At 39.2% G+C, this 24,251-nt stretch overlaps 1 protein-coding gene and 1 long non-coding RNA gene across 8 annotated transcripts in view; one reads left to right on the forward strand and one right to left on the reverse strand.

Annotated features, from left to right (window-relative positions):
- BDNF (brain derived neurotrophic factor) overlaps window positions 1–20,542 on the forward strand; it is a 47,985-nt gene extending 27,443 nt beyond the window's left edge. For 2 of the 3 annotated variants that reach the window (XM_009246513.4, XM_002821931.4), the window contains exon 2: window positions 19,042–20,542. In XM_009246513.4, coding sequence (XP_009244788.1) covers window positions 19,063–19,806 — 744 coding nt within the window. In that variant the 5' untranslated portion in view covers window positions 19,042–19,062 and the 3' untranslated portion in view covers window positions 19,807–20,542. Of the gene's footprint in view, window positions 1–982; window positions 1,223–19,041 lie in introns of those variants that run through there. The other variant, XM_054524562.2, reaches the window with a different exon arrangement.
- LOC129048656 (uncharacterized) overlaps window positions 1–24,251 on the reverse strand; it is a 194,859-nt gene that overhangs the window by 25,642 nt on the left and 144,966 nt on the right. Inside the window, exon 5 of one of the 5 annotated variants that reach the window (XR_010141866.1) lies at window positions 1,237–2,753. The exons of 3 other annotated variants lie outside the window; for them this stretch is intronic. This is a non-coding gene — a long non-coding RNA (uncharacterized LOC129048656). Of the gene's footprint in view, window positions 1–1,236; window positions 2,754–10,422; window positions 18,461–24,251 lie in introns of those variants that run through there. One more of the 5 variants, XR_010141867.1, reaches the window with a different exon arrangement.

Genomic DNA, 24,251 nt, shown 5'->3' on the forward strand with positions numbered 1-24,251 from the left:
GCAACAAAGAAACATTAGGGTTATATTTAACCTCTGTGGAATTAGTGGGTAAACAAACTGCTTATCAGAAATGCTCACATGGGGCTTTGTTTAAATAAATAAGAAACTGGCATATAGGATCTGCAGGATATTTCTGCCAAGTAGACCTCCCTCACATTATAAGACACCACATCTACGTCTGACCCCATATGGAAAGAGGCATAGCAAGCCAGCACTGGTTCCTATTCCCTCTCCACCACATAATGGGTATGTGATCTTAGGGAATCCACTGAAACTCTCTGGGCCTCAGTTTCCTCAGCTATAAATGGTGGATAATCAAATTATCTACCTCACCATTCATAAATGTTAGCTATTATTTTTAATCAAGTTTAATACAAAGAGAAACATTTTACTTATTTTTCCAGCTGCCCAGAGCATCTTCCAAAATCCTATCACCAACAAATACTGTATTGTATTTAGTATAGCAACTATGTAAAAATGGAGTCCCTGTCCTATGCTTAGATGAAATATGTTGGTATTTGAGTTTGCATGTCTTCTATAGGAATCAGTGTTTAGTGAAAATGGGTGGAGATAAACAGATGTTTTCACAGTTCTGTTGTTCACAGTACCACCAAATTGAATGTTTCCATATAGGTGCATTCTAATGGCTTAAATGACACGGATATTTTCTGGCCAGCCATATGGATCTTTTGTCATCTAAGATGTTAATATTTTCCTTATATTTTATAGTAGTTCTGGAGTACAGCCAGTTTCTTGAATAGGGTACACATGGCTCATTATGCACAGGGCCTGGAAACTGCCTTACTCGTACTGTTGAAATGAACAGTGACACTTCAGAAGAGCTGGGAGCTGGGATAGAGCAGTGGCTAGGAGAACATATTCAATTATATTTCCTCCTGCATTAAGCTACAAGTAATGAGCACTTTCCTGTGCTTTACAGTAAGTAATTAAAAGAAATTATAGAGAGGGATGCAAAAATAACCCGAAGGACAACTGGATGTGTGGAGCCACCAGTTTTCTTCATGAGTGCACAAGGTTAATCCTTGTTACTACTCAGAATGCTGAGTTTCTACAGAAAGGGTTGCAGGTCCATACATGTTTTGGCGTCTACCCACACGCTTCTGTATGGCATGACTGTGCATCCCAGAAGAAGGGCTGTGCTGTGTACCTCCACGTTTCAGTGGAATTTAACAAACTGATCCCTGAAAATGGTTTCATAAAGGTGAGTAACAGAGAGCTAATAGCCTTCTCTTGCTAATTTTATCTTTCCCCCAAGATTTCTTGATAATAGTTTGAAAAGGAGTGTTATTCTTTGGTCTCTAGAGGCAACTTACCTTTCCAGTTTCTTCAATCACCTGTTTTCACCTCTCTTGTTTTTTTAAATTTAATGCTCTATGTATTTCAGAGGATAGGATCTAATCTAGTGCGGTCCCTTCATCAGGTGAGAATTATTCATCTCATTTTCATTTTAGCCCTTCTGAATTAATGACATTGAAGCCTGGCAGTTTGGTTCTAAGATGGGTTTAATTACGTACAGATACTCTTTCTATAATGGAAATTGCTCAGATAACTAATTAACCACAAGAATACACCGACTATGGAAAATTTCAGGAGCACCGTCTGTGGAAAAACTGGGAAGGGCATGCTGTCACCACAGCTCTGGGGTCTATTAAAAGTGTGGTTATGCAGCACTGGTGTCTAGTGGGGTGTTGGCTCTCAACTGTCAGAATTCCCATAGCATTTCATGGCAGAAAGTCAAGGTGTCCAGCAATACTCTGAAAGCAACCTGTTGATTAAAGTCATCAATTCTGAAGAAAGAGACTGAAATAAGACAAATGGGTCTTAATTTTTTTTTCTCTTTCTCTCTTTTGTAAAAATGTGTGATTGCTCTGGCATGTTCCCAATCCCCACATAATGCCAACATCTTTTCTTAAAGGGGGATTCTCTTTATCCTTGGATCTAAGAGTTATTGCATGTTCTCCCTTTAGGGACAATGAATGCAGTTGCATCACCCTTGCTTTTTTTTTTTTTTGTACACAGCATGCTTATTCTTGGATGCAGGGACTTGAAAGACAAAGCCCCACCTGGCTTTCACAACATCTCCTGTTAGTAGGTGTGCCTTGTGTGTAATTTGAAGGAGGCGGTCCCTTAGCTGTGTTGACACTGTACTTTTAAATGTGGGGCTGAAGGTACAATCAACCATACTTAAGATGCCACCTGGGAAAATAGGGTTCTGCGTCATCTCAGCCCCACCCATTTGCAAATGACTTAACAGCAGCACTATTAGGGTTCCTAGTGTGAGTCATTTGCATTTGGACTGGTGAACTTGGTGACTTCTTGGTGTTTGGAAACAAACAACCTTTGCAGTCTTTCGTAAAAAGCCTAAACAGTGGACCAGTCTCCAGTTCTACTTGCAAAGCTGCCCTCATCAAATCCCTCATAACGTTCAACTTTTTCTCTGGAAATCTAACCTTTTTTCCTTTTTTAAAAGCCATTTTAAGTACTTCAGTCTTGAATCAAATGATCCCAAATATTGGACACCAACCTAGAAATTGGGTTACCTCCTGGGAACTTTATTGAAGAAAAGAGATTTTGGTTGGAGAGGGGGTTTCGATGTTTGATACTTATATTTACTATTTTAATATTTCATTGTTGTTGTTGCTGCTGCTGCTGTTTTATTTTGCGAGTTTTGTTTGTTTAAATTTCATGGTATTTGGTAGGAGAGAGCTGGATCTGTTGGTTTCATGACAAGTCTAGAAATAAGAAATCTGTCTTGAGTGAGTGAGTTGGTTCCCTCTGTTGCTATTTCACCATTAAGGACCAAAGGAACTCACAAGGACCAGAGACATCTGGCTAAAAGCAATACTAGTGTGACTGGACATCTACTACCTGCCATAGTTGGTCATATCGTTTCCAGTATGATTCTGATTGAGTGAGTGACATTAGGCTATGTTCACAGATCAGGGAGGCTAATTATGCTTATATTGCCTTGTAGCATTTTGGTAAGAATTAATGATTGTGTAGATGTCCAGATTTAGGTCAGCAATATTCTAAAAGTTCTCATTGAACTAATCATGTTTATAAGTAGCCTGTACTTTCTATCATAACAATAACAACAGTGGAAAAGCTAGTTGACATAAAAGGAGCCCAGATTTTACTTAAGTAAAAACACAAAAGCAAAGATATTTTCCCACATAAATTACAAAAGCAAAGATATTTTCCCACACAAATGTCCCCATAAAACAAGTTGAACCAAAGAGGAAAGATGACAGGTAACCGTATGACACGCTAAGAAAGTATCATAATACTTAAGTTAATTTCAACCTTGTATTTCCTTATCCTAAGCAGCCTCTTTTGTCTTTATCATTTAGTCTAGTGCTTCTCAACTTTGATAAGTAAAGAAGTTATTGCACTAAAATTTATAAATCTTATTGAAATGCAAGATCTGATTGAGTGGGTGGGGTAGGTGGAATGGGTGGGGAAGTTGAGATTCTGCATTTCTTAGAAGCTTCCACTTTATGTTAAAATGGCTAATCCATCTCAACACTGAGAAGTAAGGTTTCACTTAATTTCAGCCTGTGTAAGTTTACCCCATATGTACATTTCCTAAAACTCTAATCTCAGGCCCCTCTCCTTTAGTTAAAATATTTTTAGGAATAAATTTGAATTGCATTAATACACAATTTATAAATTTAACACTCAAAAAATTATTTGAAGTTTGAGACTTTAGGTTGTATGAAATCAATTTCATACTTGAAAATTTTCTATAAATTCAAAAGTCTGTGTATTTAAATACAATTTAAATACCTGTGTTACAGTGGCATTTGTTTTTCTGTCTCTCTCTGCACCATTTCCAGAGTCATCATCCCTGTACAGAAAAATTTTTCCCACATGATTTCACCATAGTTAATTCATTAAATATGATGCTTACTTGATAATTTCTCCAGGTTCTTTTTTTTTTTTAATTATACTTTAAGTTCTAGGGTACATGTGCACAACCTGCAGGTTTGTTACGTATGTATACATGTGCCATGTTGGTGTGCTGCACCCATTAACTCGTCATTTACATTAGGTATATCTCCTAATGCTATCCCTCCCCACTACCCCCACCCCATGACAGGTCCCGGTGTGTGATGTTCCCCACCCTGTGTCCAAGTGTTCTCATTGTTCAATTCCCACCTATGAGTGAGAACATGTGGTATTTGGTTTTCTGTCCTTGCGATAGTTTGCTCAGAATGATGGTTTCCAGCTTCATCCATGTCCCTGCAAAGGACCTGAACTCATCCTTTTTTATGGCTGCATAGTATTCTGTGATGTATATGTGCCACATTTTCTTAATCCAGTCTATCACTGATGGACATCTGGGTTGGTTCCAAGTATTTGCTATTGTGAATAGTGCCGCAATAAACATACGTGTGCATGTGTCTTTACAGTAGCATGATTTATAATCCTTTGGGTATATACCCAGTAATGGGATGGCTGGCTCAAATGGTATTTCTAGTTCTAGATCTTAGAGGAATCGCCACACTGTCTTCCACAATGGTTGAACTAGTTTACAGTTCCACCAACAGTGTAAAAGTGTTCCTATTTCTCCGCATCCTCTCCAGCACCTGTTGTTTCCGGACTTTAATGATTGTCATTCTAACTGGTGTGAGATGGTATCTCATTGTGGTTTTGATTTGCATTTCTCTGATGGCCAGTGATGACGAGCATTTTTTCATGTGTCTTTTGGCTACATAAATGTCTTCTTTTGAGAAGTGTCTGTTCATATCCTTCACTCACTTTTTGATGGGGTCGTTTGATTTTTTCTTGTAAATTTGTTTGAGTTCTTTGTAGATTCTGGATATTAGCCCTTTGTCAGATGGGTAGATTGTAAAAATTTTCTCCCATTCTGTAGGTTTCCTATTCACTCTGATGTTAGTTTCTTTTGCTGTGCAGAAGCTCTTGAGTTTAATTAGATCCCATTTGTCAATTTTGGCTTTTGTTGCCATTGCTTTTGGTGTGTTAGTCATAAAGTCCCTATAAAGTCCTTGTCCGTGCCTGTGTCCTGAATGGTATTGCCTAGGTTTTCTTCTAGGGTTTTTATGGTTTTAGGTCTAACATTTAAGTCTTTAATTCATCTTGAATTAATTTTTGTATAAGATGTAAAGAAGGGATCCAGTTTCAGCTTTCTACATATGGCTAGCCAGTTTTCCCAGTGCCATTTATTAAATAGGGAATCCTTTCCCCATTTCTTGTTTTTGTCAGGTTTGTCAAAGATCAGATGGTTGTAGATGTGTGGTATTATTTCTGAGGGCTCTGTTCTGTTCCATTGGTCTATATCTCTGTTTTGGTACCAGTACCATGCTGTTTTGGTTACTGTAGCCTTGTAATATAGTTTGAAGTCAGGTAGCGTGATGCCTCCAGCTTTGTTCTTTTGGTTTAGGATTGTCTTGGCAATGCGGGCTCTTTTTTGGTTGCATATGAACTTTAGTTTTTTTCCAATTCTGTGGAGAAAGTCATTGGTAGCTTGATGGGGATGGCATTGAATCTATAAATTACCTTGAGCAGTATGGCCATTTTCATATTGATTCTTCCTATCTATGAGAATGGAATGTTCTTCCATTTGTTTGCCTCCTCTTTTATTTCATTGAGCAGTGGTTTGTAGTTCTCCTTGAAGAGGTCTTTCACAGCCCTTGTAAGTTGGATTCCTAGGTATTTTATTCTCTTTGAAGCAATTGTGAATGGGAGTTCACTCATGATTTGGCTCTCTGTTTGTCTGTTATTGGTGTATAGGAATGCTTGTGATTTTTGCACATTGATTTTGTATCCTGAGATTTTGCTGAAGTTGCTTATCAGCTTAAAGAGATTTTGGGCTGAGATGATGGGCTTTTCTAAATAAACAATCACGTCATCTGCAAACAGGGACAATCTGACTTCCTCTTTTCCTAATTGAATGCCCTTTATTTCTTTCTGCTGCCTGACTGCCCTGGCCAGAACTTTCAACACTATGTTGAATAGGAGTGGTGAGAGAGGGCATCCCTGTCTTGTGCCAGTTTTCAAAGGGAATGCTTCCAGCTTTTGCCCATTCAGTATGATATTGGCTGTGGGTTTGTCATGAATAGCTCTTATTATTTTGAGATATGTCCCATCAATACATAGTTTATTGAGAGTTTTTAGCACAAAGCGCTGTTGAATTTTGTCAAAGGCCTTTTCTGCATCTATTGAGATAATCATGGTTTTTGTCTTTGATTCTGTTTATATGATGGATTACATTTATTGATTTGCGTATGTTGAACCAGGCTTGCATCCCAGGGATGAAGCCAACTTGATCATGGTGGATAAGCTTTTTGATGTGCTGCTGGATTCGGTTTGCCAGTATTTTACTGAGGATTTTTCCATCGATGTTCATCAGGGATATTGGCCTGAAATTGTCTTTTTTTGTTGTGTCTCTGCCAGGCTGTGGTATCAGGATGATGCTGGCCTCATAAAATGAGTTAGGGAGGATTCCCTCTTTTTCTGTTGATTGGAATAGTTTCAGAATGGTACCAGCTCCTCTTTGTACCTCTGGTAGAATTCAGCTGTGAATCCATCTGGTCCTGATGGATTTTTTTGGTTGGTAGGCTATTAATTATTGCCTCAATTTCAGAGCCTGTTATTGGTCTATTAAGAGATTCAACTTCTTCCTGGTTTAGTCCTGGGAGGGTGTATGTGTCCAGGAATTTATTCATTTCTTTTAGATTTTCTAGTTTATTTGCATAGAGGTGTTCCTAGTGTTCTCTGATAGTAATTTGTATTTCTGTGGGACTGGTGGTGATATCCCCTTTATCATCTTTTATTGCATCTATTTGATTCTTCTCTCTTTTCTTCTTTATTAGTCTTGCTAGTGATCTATCAATTTTGTTGATCTTTTAAAAAAACCAGCTCCTGGGTTCATTGATTTTTTGAAGGGTTTTTTCTGTCTCTATCTCCTTCAGTTGTGCTCTGATCGTAGTTATTTCTTGTCTTCTGCTAGCTTTTGAATGTATTTGCTCTTGCTTCTCTAAATTGTGATGTTAGTGTGTCAATTTTAGATTTTTCCTGCGTTCTCTTGTGGGCATTTAGTGCTATAAATTTCCCTCTACACACTGCTTTAAATGTGTCCCAGAGATTCTGGTATGTTGTGTCTTTGTTCTCATTGGTTTCAAAGAACATCTTTATTTCTGCCTTCACTTCGTTATGTAACCAGTAGTCATTTAGGAGCAGGTTGCTCAGTTTCCATGTAGTTGAGCGGTTTTGAGTGAGTTTATTTTATTTTATTTATTTTTTTTTTTTGAGTGAGTTTCTTAATCCTGAGTTCTAGTTTGAATGCACTGTGGTCTGAGAGACAGTTTGTTATAATTTCTGTTCTTTCACATTTGCTGAGGAGTGCTTTACTTCCAACTATGTAGTCAATTTTTGGAATAAGTGTGATGTGCCAAGAAGAATGTATATTCTGTTGATTTGGAGTGGAGAGTTCTGTAGATGTCTATTAGGTCTGCTTGGTGCAGAGCTGAGTTCAATTCCTGGATATATTTGTTAACTTTCTGTCTTGTTGATCTGTCTAATGTTGACAGTGGGGTGATAAAGTCTCCCATTATTATTGTGTTGGAGTCTAAGTCTCTTTGTAGGTCTCTAAGGACTTGCTTTGTGAATCTGGGTGCTCATGTATTAGGTGCATATATATTTAGGATAGTTAGCTCTTCTTGTTGAATTGATCCCTTTACAATTATGTAATTGCCTTGTCTCTTTTGATCTTTGTTGGTTTAAAGTCTGTTTTATCAGAGACTAGGATTGCAACTCCTGCTTTTTTTTTTTTGCTTTCCTTTTGCTTGGTAGATCTTCCTCCATCCCTTTATTTTGAGCCTATGTGTGTCTCTGCACGTGAGATGGGTCTTCTGAATACAGCACTCTGATGGGTCTTGACTCTTTATCCAATTTGCCAGTCCTTGTCTTTTAACTGGAGCATTTAGCCCATTTACATTTAAGGTTAATATTGTTATGTGTGAATTTGATCCTGTCATTATGATGTTAGCTGGTTATTTTGCTCGTCAGTTGATGCAGTTTCTTCCTAGCCTCGATGGTCTTTACAATTTGGCATGTTTTTGCCGTGGCTGGTACCGGTTGTTCCTTTCCATGTTTAGTGCTTCCTTCAGGAGCTCTTGTAAGGCAGGCCTGGTGGTGACAAAATCTCTCAGCATTTGCTTGTCTGTAAAGGATTTTATTTCTCCTTCACTTATGAAGCTTAGTTTGGCTGGATATGAAATTCTGGGTTGAAAACTCTTTTCTTTAAGAATGTTGAATATTGGCCCCCACTCTCTTCTGGCTTGTAGAGTTTCTGCTGAGAGATCCACTGTTAGTCTGATGGGCTTCCCTTTGTGGGTAACCTGCCCTTTCTCTCTCACTGCCCTTAACGTTTTTTCCTTCATTTCAACTTTGGTGAATCTGACAATTATGTGTCTTTGAGTTACTTTTCTTGAGGAGTATCTTTGTGGCATTCTCTGTATTTCCTGAATTTGAATGCTGGCCTGCCTCACTAGATTGGGGAAGTTCTGGATAATATCCTGCAGAGTGTTTTCCAACTTGGTTCCATTCTCCCTGTCACTTTCAGGTACACCAATCAGATGCAGATTTGGTCTTTTCACATAGTCCCATATTTCTTGGAGGCTTTGTTCATTTCTTTTTACTCTTTTTTCTCTAAACTTCTCTTGCTTTATTTCATTCATTTGATCTTCAATTCCCTTCTTCCACTTGATTGAATCGGCTACTGAAGCTTGTGCATGTGTCATGTAGTTCTTGTGCCATGGTTTTCAGCTCCATCAGGTCATTTAAGGTCTTCTCTATGCTGTTTATTCTAGTTAGCCATTCGTCTAATGTTTTTTCAAGGTTTTTAGCTTCTTTGCGATGGGTTCAAACATCCTCCTTTAGCTAGGAGGAGTTTGTTATTACTGATCATCTGAAGCCTTCTACTCTCAACTTGTGAAAGTCATTCTCTGTCCAGCTTTGTTCCGTTGCTGGCGAGGAGCTGCGTTCCTTTGGAGGAGAAGAGGTGCTCTGATTTTTAGAATTTTCAGCTTTTCTGCTCTGGTTTCTCCCCATCTTTGTGGTTTTATCTACCTTTGGTCTTTGATGATGGTGATGTACAGATGCGGTTTTGGTATGGATGTTCTGTTAGTTTTCCTTCTAACAGTCAGGACCCTCAGCTGCAGGTCTGTTGGAGTTTGCTGGAGGTCCACTCCAGACCCTGTTTGCCTGGGTATCAGCAGCAGAGGCTGCAGAACAGCAAATATTGCAGAACGGCAAATGTTGCTGCCTGATTGTTCCTCTGGAAGCTTCGTCTCAGAGGGGCACCTGGCCGTATGAGGTGTCAGTCGGCCCCTACTGGGAGGTGCCTCCCAGTTAGGCTACTCAGGGGTCAGGAACCAACTGAAGAGGCAGACTGTCCATTCTCAGATATCAAACTCCATGCTGGGAGGACCCCTACTCTCTTCAAAGCTGTCAGACAGGGACGTTTAAGTCTGCAGAAGTTTCTGCTGTCTTTTGTTCAGCTGTGCCCTGCCCCCAGAGGTGGAGTCTACAGAGGCAGGCAGGCCTCCTTGAGCTGCGGTGGGCTCCACCCATTTCGAGCTTCCTGGCTGCTTTGTTTACCTACTCAAGCCTCAGCAATGGCAGACACCCCTCCCCCAGCCTGGCTGCTGCCTTGCAGTTCGATCTCAGACTGCTGTGCTAGCAGTGAGCCAGGCTCTGTGGGCGTGGGACCCTCCGAGCCAGGCCTGGGATATAATCTCCTGGTGTGCCGTTTGCTGAGACCATTGGAAAAGCGCAGTATTAGGGTGGGGAGTGTCCTGATTTTCCAGGTACTGTCAGTCATGGCTTCCCTTGGCTAGGAAAGGGAATTCCCCAATCCCTTGCGCTTCGTGGGTGAGGCGATGCCCCGCCCTGCTTTGGCTCATGCTCCGTGGGTTGTACCCACTGTCTGACAAGCCCCAGTGAGATGAACCTGGTACCTCAGTTGGAAATGCAGAAATCACCCATCTTCTGTGTCACTCACACTGGGGGCTGTAGACTGGAGCTCTTCCTATTTGGCCATCTTGGAACCTCCCTTTCCAGGTTCTTTATTACAGAGTGGGTCACTGAAACTTCATGGAACAAATTGGAAATTATCTTCTTAATTAATGTCACTGTCTACCACATATGGGAATTTGGTAAATATTACATGGTTTCAATAACATAGTAGATAGAACATTGTTAAATCTAAACTTCAGTGAATTGTAACAGATCCCACCTGAAATTCTAAAGAAAACAGAATCCTAATTGAAGAGGTTAAACTTTTACAGGGAATGTCAACTGCCATTTGGGTCCTGTAAACAAAAAACTGTTTTTTAAAAAAATAACCTTTAAAAGTGTTTTCAGATGACCTCATTTGCTATGCAAGTGGCTTGAGTATGCTTGATGCTAAGACTTCTTTGTTATAGACTGGAGATGTGTGCTATTGGGGCAGTGTTGCTCTGTGACAAGGAGGCAGAGGATGAGGGCAAGGTTCGATGTTACTGTGAATTCTGGGTGGCTCTGGCTATCAGGAGCCTTCATTGATTACAGCAAAAACAGTTGCTTTCCTAGGGCAATAGTGTCTCTGTCACCCAGGCTGGAGTTCAGTGGCATGATCAATCACTCACTGTAGCCTCAACTTCTTAGACTCAAGTAATCCCCCCACCTCAGCCTCCCAAGTAGCTGATACTACAGGTGTGCACCACCACACCTAATTTTTTAAATTTTTTTAATTTTTTAAGTTTTTGTAGAGACATGGTCTCACTGTGTTGCCCAGGTTGATCTCGAATTCCTGGGCCCTAGTGATCCTCCCGCCTTGGCCTCCCAAAGTGTTGGGATTACAAATGTGAGCCACTGCACCTGGCCCTTTGCAACCTTCTTGACAATGCATTCCTTTATTCCCTAACTGAAAGTAATTTCTTTCTCTTGATGGAAGCACTAAATGCCTGGGGTCAGGAAGCCAGATGGGATGTTCTCTGCCCAGTTCTGGCCCTTGTGCTGGGCATTTTTTATCGTTTATTCCAAAATTCATGACATAATTTCAATTTACCTTAAGACTTACTGCTTTTAGTTTAATTGCACTTCCCTAAATACTATACAAATATTTCTAGCACAAAGAGAATTGAGTACTTAGTTTGTGCATGGTACTGTACAAATTGTTCTAGGTGCTAATTCAAAGTGTCAATCCTTATCCTTTGCTCCTTATCAAGCAAAAACATAATGTCTTTGTAACACAGGCATTTTAAATTTACTCTTGAAGAAAGGTAGAACATCTGCCGATAAAAAAAAATCCTTATATTTTCAGAGATGGGGAGTAGGGGTGTAGTGGGAAGTAACAGAGGGTCAGAGCTATGGTGCTTTCTAACAAAGATGCATATAAATTTATCCATCAAATTAATGATTCTGGAAATTATACATTTTTTCTTATGGTAGTTACGTGTAGGTATCACTTCAGGTATGAATTAAGAATCAGCAATTTCTCTGACACTCTTAGTGAGTTTAAGTAATGTCTGCAAGTATCAATCAACACCATGGACATACCAGGGGCTTAGAGCATACTGTGGTATGAAGGACTGTGTTTTGTAGGACATGTATTGGGATGTTCTCAGACATAAGCTAATTATGGCTAAAAACTGTATTTTTAAAGGTACCTGCAAAGCTTTGGAATATCTGCATTTTCAGATATCATTTACTAAAATATTTATTAATTTCACTTGAATGGCCATCCGGATAAGTAGGTGAGTATCTGTGATGACCATTACTTTTTTTTTCATTTTATTTATAGATTTCAATGGCTAATTATTTTCTTTGAGGAATGTGTGGGTGGTTTTTGTTGTGGTGGTGTTTTCTTGTTTGTTTAGTCTTCTTGGCTAGGCAATACATATATGATGGGAAAATAATGTGGAAATAATATAGAGGAATGAAACAGTCCCTGTAGTTTAAGGCCTAGTTTCCTTTGGAATCTGGGGTTCTGAACTTGTTCTATCAGGGGAACCACAGTAAGTAGATGAGTTGATTAAAAACTCTGGTCCTCTCTCCTCCTGTACCAAATGGGGATAATTATAGTTACCTACATCTCTAGGGTCTTCTGAGTCTTAATTAGTTAATATTTGCAAAGTGTTTGGAGATATTTCAATTAAAAGTACTGAGCAGTGTAATCAAAATTCACTGTAATTATAATTGGAATCAGTTTGTAGTACCACCTTTCCTCCGTTTTTCTCTATCCTGTTCTTTCTGCCAACCCAGACGTTACTGATGGTTACTACTCAGCTCTGCACTCTCTCAACCACTTTTCTTTTTGCAACTCATTTCAGCTTATAAATAAATAAATGGATTAATTAATTAAAAAGATATAGCCAGGCCTTTAACCTCATATTTAAGTAACTACTTAATATTTATTTTTAAAGCTTCATAGTCACTAAGAGTAAAGTCAGCCAATTATTTTCTTCTAGTCTATCATTTTTTTTAGGTCCTCCTTCACAGGATGATAAACTGGTCTTCTTGCAGCATTCCCATGCTCAGAAACTCTCGTTGGCTCTTAGGTGCCCATATGGCAACATCCAAACTCTTTGGCATCCCCCCAGAGGCTTTCAAAATCTGGCAATCATTCAATCTTATTTTTCACCGTTCCCATTCCACACTCTTCTCCCCAGACATTTACTCTATGCCTTCCCACATTCCTGCCATTCATCAAGCTGCCGTTCACCCACTGTAGGGAACATTTAAACTCTTTGCAATCTTCTTATTTATTTATTTATTTGTGAGACAGAGTCTCTCTGTCGCCCAAGCTGGAGTGCAGTGACTTGATCATGGCTCACTGCAGCCTCAACTTCTCGGACTCAAGTGATCCTCCCACCTCAGCCTCCCAAGTAGCTGGGACTATAGGTGTGCACTACCACATCTGATTAATTTTTAAGTTTTTGTAGAGACCTGGTCTCACTATGTTGCCCAGGCTGATCTTGAATTCCTGGGATCAAGCGATCCTCCCACCTCGGCCTCCCAAAGTGTTGGGATTACAAGTGTGAGCCACTGCACCTGGCCCTTTCCAAACTTCTTGACAATGCATTCCTTTATTCCCTAACTCGAAGTAACTTCTTTCTCTTTATAAAATTTTATGTGTAGCTTTTCTGGGTCATTTCTACCTTTATATTCTAGTTACATATGTCCTACCTCCCTCCTAGACTATAAGACTGGAAAGTAGACTTCATGTGTGATGAATGAACGAACAAAAGGAAGTCTAACATATGGATATAGTCAACTGGATGCAAATTAAAAATTTTTAAATATTGATTTGCAAGATTTCATTAAGGTCAACTCTTAATAGTTTGTATCATATATGTTAGGAACCAAATATTAATAACTTCTTCAGCATTACCATTATCTTTATAGGACTATCTAAAATGAGCAGCCATATCTTTAAACTGTGTTTTCTCTGATTACTTGCTCACAAGTAAAACCCAAAGGGGCTGGGAACAAACAAGGCTTTTTTTTTTCTGTATGCCTGAATTATCTGTACTGTTGCTTGTTTTCCCAGCTTTGGCCATAGAAACTTAGTCCTAACATGCTAAAATTTTTGCAATTCTTTCTCTTTGAAAAAGACCACATTGTCTGAAATTTCATCCATTGAAGTAATCAAGCCTTAAAGTTGAAGGATCTTGGTCGTGATTAATCTAGCCCTATGAAGTAGTATCTTAATGGCACTCCCTTTAGAAAGTTAGGTTCCAGGACACACACAGCTGCAGAAAACTGTGTCCACATTTTGTAAGCTCCTTCGTTGTCATAGCCACTCTCTTCTCTGTGGCTGATATTCTAAAACTGGCAACACATCTTGATGGTAAAAGCCTGGTTCAGGAGACAGGTGACCTACTAGCTTTACGGCATTTGACAGGTTACCTAACCTCTCTGACGCATAATTGCCTCATCTATGTAATGGGGGTAATAATACCCATCCTGTCTCCTTGTAAAAATCAAATTAGATGACGCCTGTGAATGTTCTATAGTCTCTTAGACAAATGTAAGTTATGACTACAGCAAGAGTAAAAGAGCATGTTGTTATGGACATTCTTTCAGTGAAATGTCTAAGACTTGTGAGTCACACTTAAAGCTAAACTTGATATCTACTTCATTGATTTTCTTTTTAGTTCTATGTACTATATTGAATTTCCTGACAGTGGGGCTATGAAAGCCTTCCTAGCATTTTATAGATGTGGTTGAATTAATGGTTGTAAGCCTTAAAGCGGAATTAGCATCAATGAATTTATTAAGTATAAATAAATATATAATCTACTTAGCAATATTACACAGCCTCTTTATCTTATGTGTGATAAAGAGTCATCCGAAGGCTGAAAATGAAGAATTGTCCTGGAAGTTATTATTTAATCTTGTATTATTTCCAATACAGTATATAAAATTACTCATTGAAAGCTTAGCAGAATAAGAAACAAGAAGTTAAAAGGCTGAAAACTACAAATTTTGCTATTATTGTTATTACTATTACTGATTACTTCCCAAGTCTCTTATTGATCTGCTAGAAATAGAGCTACACAGGAAATTGTAGGACAGTTAGTATGTGGTAGTGTTATCTGCTTTTTAATTATTCAAGTAAAGTTTTATCCCATTAGAGGAACTCAAGAAGTTGGTTGTGGCTGATAATTGCTATCTGTCAAATTCCTTAGAGCAGGGATCCGCAACCCCCAGGCCATGGATTGTTACCAGTCCCTGGCCTGTTAGGAACCAGGCTGCACAGTAGGAAGTGAGTGGCGGGTGAGCAAACATTGCCATTTGAGCTCTGTCTCTTTTCAGATCATCAGCAGCATTAGATTCTCATAGAAGGATGAGCCCTATTGTGAACTGCACATGCAAGGGATCTAGGTTGCATACTCCTTATGAGAATCCAATTCCTTATGATAATTTAACTGATGATCTAAGGTGGAACCATTTCATCCCAAAACCATCCACCCTGCTACTCCCAGACCATGGAAAAATTGTCTTCCACAAAACTGGTTCCTGCTGCCAAAAAGGTTTGGACCACTGCCTTAGAGTTTATAATTTGGGGTTAGCACAGCCTATATTTACCTAAGAATTTCAATGGGTTCACTGATCTTTCCAAATGAAAAGGCTTCTTACGAAAATTATATCCAAACAGTCTTTTCTCTTAGCTTAATAAACCTATCAGTAAGTTTTTACTGAGTACTGCCATTACATTTTTCTCTGGTAAGCATTATGGGGGCTCAGACATGATCCATTCCCTCAAAGAACTTACCTTCCAGCTGAAGACTGACCAGAATGAGCAAATACGGTTAACAATTAACAAGTGAGTAGGCCAGCCTGGCCAACATGGTGAAACCCTGTCTCTACTAAAAATACAAAAATTAGCCGGGCATAGGGGTGGGTACCTGTAATCCCAGCTACCTCCTGCTGAGGCAGGAGAATTGCTTGAACCCAAGAGGTGGAGATTGCAGTGAGCCGAGATCACACCATTGCACTCCAGCCTGGGCGACAGAGCAAGACTCTGTCTTGGGAAAAACAAAACAAAACAAATGAGAAGGGAATCAAGTACTACGTAAGATGTAATGTGGAATTTCAGGGAAGGAAGGCAGTGTATGCTGGAGTAATTAGAGAAAGGGGCATGCATGATTTGATGCTTGAACTGGATCATGAAGGATAAGCAAGATTTCGGCAGCAAGTGAGAGGGAGACAGGAGTTTGTCAGAGGAATGGAACAAGTCAGGAGGCAGTAATGTGTATGGGGCTCCAAGGACTCTGTCCTGATCGGAGTAGAAGTGATGAAGCATTGCGTCGTTTGAGAAAGTTAGCTAAGAAGGGTGAGGGCAGATGTTGGAGAGTGTTGAATATCAGAGAGAAGACATTAGATTTGAGCAGATAGAACAAAAACGCCATTGCCAGTTTTTGTGTAAGAGAATAATATGAGAGTGGTTACCCAGGAAGTGGTCATCAGAGTTGAATGGAGCAGAAAGAGTGTCTGATAGAGCATGGGGACGTTGTGGTCACAAAATGAGGTGGTGAGAGCTGAGCCAAGATGGTGGCAGTGGGATGGATAAAAAGGGATGGCCAGGAGAAATATTTTAAAGGAAAAATTAACAGGACATCTTTACTGACTGGATTGGAAGGCTATGCAGGAAATATATTGTCAAACTTGATTCCAGGATTTCTGTCCTATGCCTGGGTTGCCCAAAATATCAGGGAACCATTGTTAGAAAAGGTAGGAGATACACCACTGTTCCGACAAAAAGTATTGAGTTTGGTGTTGCACCCACTTGACTTCAACGCCTTACAAGTGAGTAGACAGTTAGAATTGCAGAAGTGCCACTCAGAGAGCAGCCTTGCAATGTGGGGTTGGACTTTGTCACCATTTTGTTAATTCCTAATTCTATGCAGATGCTCAGCTTAAGGAATGCCCATGTTTGGGCTTCAGAATGAAAGCCAAGTAATATTTACTCAGATGCCAATTTTCCCTCTGAAATATTTGCTCATGGAACTGAGAAAACAATATATAAAGCATTAATTATTTTTCTCATAAAAAAGTTACTAATAAAAAGATAAGATCAGTGAAAGGCAGAGTAAACTAGAAGCCAAGTATAGAAAATGGTATCATTCAAAGACTCATTACTGTAGTGGTGATGACAAAACAATTTTCTAACAGCTTAAGATGCCTCAGTACTTTGGACCATTTTTAAGTAGTTAGTGTGGGCACTTAGTAAATGTGTATTAAACTAAACTATAGTTCATTAATTCTTTTTCTTTTTTGAGATGGAGTTTCACTCTTGTCACCCAGGCTGCATTTTTGCTTTCTTAGTGATATATAAAATGTCGAGTTTCACAATGATGGTATCTTAGATTTGATTAAATATGGTATTAAAAAATAGCTGATCACAGAAAGTCTCTACCAGTGTGACGTAGATGGCTAAAGTATTCCACATTTGCAACCTTTTACTGACCTAAATAAGAGGTGCCCCTTGGGTTGTTTTTATTTGGACTGGGAATATTAGGAGAAAGCTTTTTCATTCAGTGTGTAAGTACAATCTACCAGAAATAGAAACCCCCATGGAGGATCTATTTCTTTGATGGTACAGGACTCAGAACATTCATAAAGATTTAGTTATTAGCAGAATAGACAACTGTATTTTATTCAAACCAATTTGCCCTTCCTAATCTGAGAACATTGTGCAATCTAAGCAGTTCTAAGCATGTTTGTTATTCGTGCAAAGTGAGAGTAAATCTAAAAGAAATTTTTTTTGTGTGTTTAGGGATGGTAATAAAGTCTCTTAGTGGTTGAAAATGTTATTTCTTACAAAAGTGGAGAACATTTGCTTTTCAATACCAGAGTTTTCAGCCATTTCTGCATTCTGACCTATTGACTAGGGTAGGTTGCCTTTGAATTCAGTAAAACTTCATCGGCAGAAACACAGTTCCTTTTCCTACTTATTTGGATATCATGATGGCCATTGCATGTATGTGTCTTTTTCTAAGTCCGTGCCTCAGAACTGAAAAGTAGGAATAAAATTAGGGTCAGGGCTGGGGATGCTACTCTTTGCTGCTGAGAGACACAATGCTTCAGGTAAGTGATTCTGAAGTCCTTCACCACCTGATGGTAACCTTGGGTTGGTCCATAGGTATGTTTTCATTTTGCTTGTTTATCCATTTTAATTGGCTTCCTAGAGCATGCTTGTAGATGTAGAGCCAAATTTAGAGTGGAGCAACCCTCTGGCAAACAGGAAGAGATTAATTTTGTGGTATGCTTTTAAGGAAGTTTCCCAGGAAACTTCAAAAGCAGAGAAAGAAGCACTAGCTGCCTATTCCAAAATGTGTAAAACACCACTCAGCTTTTTAAAAGTCGGATAAACTCAGAGCGCGCGCGCACACACACACACACACACACACACACACACACACACACACACACACACACACACACACACACACACACACACACACACACAGAGGACATCTCCAGTAAAAAGAAAAGTTGAGCTTTCTTAGCTAGATGTGTGTATTCGCCAGAAAAAGCCAAGGAGTGAAGGGTTTTAGAGAACTGGAGGAGATAAAGTGGAGTCTGCATATGGGAGGCATTTGAAATTGACTTAAATGCCTTTTTAATGCTGACTTTTTCAGTTTTCTCCTTACCAGACACATTGTTTTCATGATATTAGCCCCAGGCATAGACACATCATTAAAATGAACATGTCAAAAATGATTTCTGTTTAGAAATAAGCAAAACATTCTCAGTTGTGACCACCCAGGTGTAGAATAAAGAACAGTGGAATTGGGAGCCCTGAGTTCTAACGTAAACTTTCTTCATGACATAAGGCAAATCTTCTATGGCCTTTGGTTTCCTTATCTGTAAAACAGGATGGCTCAATGAAATTATCTTTCTTCTTTGCTATAATAGAGTATCTCTGTGGGAAGAGAAAAAAAAAAGTCAATTTAAAGGCTCCTTATAGTTCCCCAACTGCTGTTTTATTGTGCTGTTCATGCCTAGACATCCCATAGCTAGAAAGGCCCATCAGACCCCTCAGGCCACTGCTGTTCTGTCACACATTCCTGCAAAGGACCATGTTGCTAACTTGAAAAAAATTACTATTACACTTGCAGTTGTTGCTTAGTAACATTTCTGATTTTGTGTTTCTTGTGACAGCATGAGCAGAGATCATTAAAAATTAAACTTACAAAGCTGCTAAAGTGGGAGGAAGGAGAACTTGAAGCCACAATTTTTGCACTTGCTTAGCAGCCATCTAATCTCAGGTTTATATGCTAGATCTTGGGGGAAACACTGCACGTCTCTGGTTTATATTAAACCACATACAGCACACTACTGACATTGATTTGTGTCTGGTGCAGCTGGAGTTTATCACCAAGACATAAAAAAAACCTTGACCCTGCAGAATGGCCTGGAATTACAATCAGATGGGCCACATGGCATCCCGGTGAAAGAAAGCCCTAACCAGTTTTCTGTCCTGTTTCTGCTTTCTCCCTACAGTTCCACCAGGTGAGAAGAGTGATGACCATCCTTTTCCTTACTATGGTTATTTCATACTTTGGTTGCATGAAGGCTGCCCCCATGAAAGAAGCAAACGTCCGAGGACAAGGTGGCTTAGCCTACCCAGGTGTGCGGACCCATGGGACTCTGGAGAGCGTGAATGGGCCCAAGGCGGGTTCAAGAGGCCTGACATCGTTGGCTGACACTTTCGAACATGTGATAGAAGAGCTGTTGGATGAGGACCAGAAAGTTCGGCCCAATGAAGAAAACAATAAGGACGCAGACTTGTACACGTCCAGGGTGATGCTCAGTAGTCAAGTGCCTTTGGAGCCTCCTCTTCTCTTTCTGCTGGAGGAATACAAAAATTACCTAGATGCTGCAAACATGTCCATGAGGGTCCGGCGCCACTCTGACCCTGCCCGCCGAGGGGAGCTGAGCGTGTGTGACAGTATTAGCGAGTGGGTAACAGCGGCAGACAAAAAGACTGCAGTGGACATGTCGGGCGGGACAGTCACAGTCCTTGAAAAGGTCCCTGTATCAAAAGGCCAACTGAAGCAATACTTCTACGAGACCAAGTGCAATCCCATGGGTTACACAAAAGAAGGCTGCAGGGGCATAGACAAAAGGCATTGGAACTCCCAGTGCCGAACTACCCAGTCGTACGTGCGGGCCCTTACCATGGATAGCAAAAAGAGAATTGGCTGGCGATTCATAAGGATAGACACTTCTTGTGTATGTACATTGACCATTAAAAGAGGAAGATAGTGGATTCATGTTGTATAGATTATATCGAGACAAAAATTATCTATTTGTATATATACATAACAGGGTAAATTATTCAGTTAAGAAAAAAATAATTTTATGAACTGCATGTATAAATGAAGTTTATACAGTACAGTGGTTCTACAATCTATTTATTGGACATGTCCATGACCAGAAGGGAAACAGTCATTTGCGCACAACTTTAAAAAGTCTGCATTACATTCCTTGATAATGTTGTGGTTTGTTGCCGTTGCCAAGAATTGAAAACATAAAAAGTTAAAAAAAATAATAAATTGCATGCTGCTTTAATTGTGAATTGATAATAAACTGTCCTCTTTCAGAAAACAGAGAAAAAAAACACACACACACAACAAAAATTTGAACCAAAACATTCCGTTTACATTTTAGACAGTAAGTATCTTCGTTCTTGTTAGTACTATATCTGTTTTACTGCTTTTAACTTCTGATAGCGTTGGAATTAAAACAATGTCAAGGTGCTGTTGTCATTGCTTTACTGGCTTAGGGGATGGGGGATGGGAGGGGTATATTTTTGTTTGTTTTGTGTTTTTTTTGTTTGTTTGTTTTGTTTTTTAGTTCCCACAGGGAGTAGAGATGGGGAAAGAATTCCTTCAATATATATTCTGGCTGATAAAAGATACATTTGTATGTTGTGAAGATGTTTGCAATATCAATCAGATGACTGGAAAGTGAATAAAAATTAAGGCAACTGAACAAAAAATGCTCACACTCCACATCCTGTGATGCACCTCCCAGGCCCTGCTCATTCTTTGGGCGTTGGTCAGAGTTAGCTGCTTTTGACGGAAGGACCTATATTTGCTCAGAACACATTCTTTCCCCCCCTCCCCCTCTGGTCTCCTCTTTGTTTTGTTTTAAGGAAGAAAAATCAGTTGCGCGTTCTGAAATATTTTACCACTGCTGTGAACAAGTGAACACATTGTGTCACATCATGACACTCGTATAAGCATGGAGAACAGTGATTTTTTTTTTTTAGAACAGAAAACAACAAAAAATAACCCCAAAATGAAGACTATTTTTTATGAGGAGTAAACATTTGGGTAAATCATGGTAAAGCTTAAAAAAAAAACTCATGGTAAGGCTTAACAATGTCTTGTAAGCAAAAGATAGAGCCCTGTATCAACCCAGAAACACCTAGATCAGAACAGGAATCCACATTGCCAGTGACATGAGACTGAACAGCCAAATGGAGGCTATGTGGAGCTGGCATAGCATTTACCGGCAGTGCGGGAGGAATTTCTGAGTGGCCATCCCAAGGTCTAGGTGGAGGTGGGGCATGGTATTTGAGACATTCCAAAACGAAGGCCTCTGAAGGACCCTTCAGAGGTGGCTCTGGAATGACATGTGTCAAGCTGCTTGGACCTCGTGCTTTAAGTGCCTACATTATCTAACTGTGCTCAAGAGGTTCTCGACTGGAGGACCACACTCAAGCCGACTTATGCCCACCATCCCACCTCTGGATAATTTTGCATAAAATTGGATTAGCCTGGAGCAGGTTGGGAGCCAAATGTGGCATTTGTGATCATGAGATTGATGCAATGAGATAGAAGATGTTTGCTACCTGAACACTTATTGCTTTGAAACTAGACTTGAGGAAACCAGGGTTTATCTTTTGAGAACTTTTGGTAAGGGAAAAGGGAACAGGAAAAGAAACCCCAAACTCAGGCCGAATGATCAAGGGGACCCATAGGAAATCTTGTCCAGAGACAAGACTTCAGGAAGGTGTCTGGACATTCAGAACACCAAGACTTGAAGGTGCCTTGCTCAATGGAAGAGGCCAGGACAGAGCTGACAAAAATTTGCTCCCCAGTGAAGGCCACAGCAACCTTCTGCCCATCCTGTCTGTTCATGGAGAGGGTCCCTGCCTTACCTCTGCTATTTTGGGTTAGGAGAAGTCAAGTTGGGAGCCTGAAATAGTGGTTCTTGGAAAAATGGATCCCCAGTGAAAACTAGAGCTCTAAGCCCATGCAGCCCATTTCACACTTGAAAATGTTAGTGATCACCACTTGGACCAGCATCCTTAAGTATCAGAAAGCCCCAAGCAATTGCTGCATCTTAGTAGGGTGAGGGATAAGCAAAAGAGGATGTTCACCATAACCCAGGAATGAAGATACCATCAGCAAAGAATTTCAATTTGTTCAGTTTTTCATTTAGAGCTAGTCTGTCTTTCACAGTACCATCTGAATACCTCTTTGAAAGAAGGAAGACTTTACGTAGTATAGGTTTGTTTTGTGTTGTTTGAAAATATTATCTTTGTAATTATTTTTAATATGTAAGGAATGCTTGGAATATCTGCTGTATATTAACTTTATGCAGCTTCCTTTTGAGGGACAAATTTAAAACAAACAACCCCCCATCACAATCTTAAAGGATTGCAAGGGCCAGATCTGTTAAATGGTTTCATAGGAGACACATCCAGCCATTGTGTGGTCAGTGGCTCTTTTACCCAATAAGATACATCCCAGTCACATGCTTGATGGTTTATGTTGACCTAAGATTTATTTTGTTAAAATCTCTCTCTGTTTTGTTCGTTCTTGTTCTGTTTTGTTTTGTTTTTTTAAGTCTTGCTGTGGTCTCTTTGTGGCAGAAGTGTTTCATGCATGGCAGCAGGCCTGTTGCTTTTTTATGGTGATTCCCATTGAAAATGTAAGTAAATGTCTGTGGCCTTGTTCTCTCTATGGTAAAGATATTATTCACCATGTAAAACAAAAAACAATATTTATTGTATTTTAGTATATTTATATAATTATGTTATTGAAAAAAATTGGCATTAAAACTTAACCGCATCAGAAGCCTATTGTAAATACAAGTTCTATTTAAGTGTACTAATTAACATATAATATATGTTTTAAATATAGAATTTTTAATGTTTTTAAATATATTTTCAAAGTACATAAAATCTGGGGGTTCTGGGTTTTTTTCTCTTTACTGTAAAACAAACATGAAAACGTGTTTTATTATAAATACGTGTGTTCCTTGCTTTAAGACTAATCTGACTAGTTTTAGTAATTAAACAGCCCTCCAGAGAGGATACTTATTTGAAAGCCTGGGAGGCCAATCCTGCAGTCTGTGAGCTTCTGAGAAGTTGTAGGATTGGATCTGTCTTCCATGGTGGAAGATGGGAGTGTCATTTTCTCGGACACTTGAAAGTTTTACCCCTTTGAAGTGATATACTTTCATCAGATACCAAACTATGTATCCTGGCAACATCAGGATCCACGAATCATGGCTGGCTGGCTGGCTCTATTTGATTATAAAATAACTGTTAAATAAAATCAAAGTAGGTTTACTTAGGGATAATGAGAATAAATTGGCCCAAATTTAGAAAGTCAAGTACTGGGGGAGAAAAAAAAAGAAATTCAATATTTGGAGACAGGTCACATACCCTCAGTTTGGAAGTGGTGCCATTTGCAGTATGTATTTGTATCCATAGCACTGATTTAATTTTTGTACGTGGAGCACACAGATTTTATATCATAGTACCCACAATCTAACAGATTGCTAGGATTTCTAAAAGGATTTGCCTCTGTGATGGCTGCCAAGCCGCTGGGTAATTTAGTTAAAGTGTCTAAAGTTATCACTAAATCTTAGGGAAATAAATGGAAGGATTTTAAATCAGAGAAAGGGCCATTAAGGAAAAAAAGCATCTGTTCTTACTCTTCAGCCTCCCCATTTGAACACTGACGACCCATCCCATAACGTGGTGAACTATATCTGTGCAATGTATCATTTCTATTTCTAAACATACACACATGGTTTCCTCTTGTATTGTCTTATAAATAGGGATCAGGAAAATCATAACAAACATTGACTTGTGTTGTGTATATGGAAAAACAGATCGAATGAGATGAATTACTCTATCCTAATTTGTCCAGTGAACTTGAAAAGTACTCTAAGAGAAGCCCTTGACTGCCAGTCATGACAGCCCAGCCATGGAATTAGAATTTTGATAAACTTCAGGCTTGACCAATTTTCATAGTCAGAGGACTAAAATATTTTTTAAATGGTTGAGTAAAAAAAGTAAAAATTAAACATGACATCCAAATTACTTGAAGTTAAACGAGTTTGGTAAACATGACTGAAAGTTTTCATTAGAAGATGAGGTTGGAGAAAAAAACAAAATAGAGACATCTACTAGATTATCCAACTTGGAGTTAATAGGAGTAACCAATGTGTACTGCATTCATTGAGTAAGCAGTTAAATTTGTTTAATTATTAAGATGCCTGGAAATAACTCAGATCATTGCTTTGATCTGTTGTTCTTCACCATACTGATAAGCCTCTGTGGTCATTAGCTGTGTCTATGAAATCTTTTTATGAGCTGTACTAATTCAATGAATAATAAGACAGTTCAAAATGAGAATCTGAACTAAGTCTTACAATGGGTCAGTGTTAAATTGTTCCTCATTCAT

The sequence above is a fragment of the Pongo abelii genome, chromosome 9 (assembly GCF_028885655.2).
Source record: "Pongo abelii isolate AG06213 chromosome 9, NHGRI_mPonAbe1-v2.0_pri, whole genome shotgun sequence".
Taxonomy (NCBI): Eukaryota; Metazoa; Chordata; class Mammalia; order Primates; family Hominidae; genus Pongo; species Pongo abelii.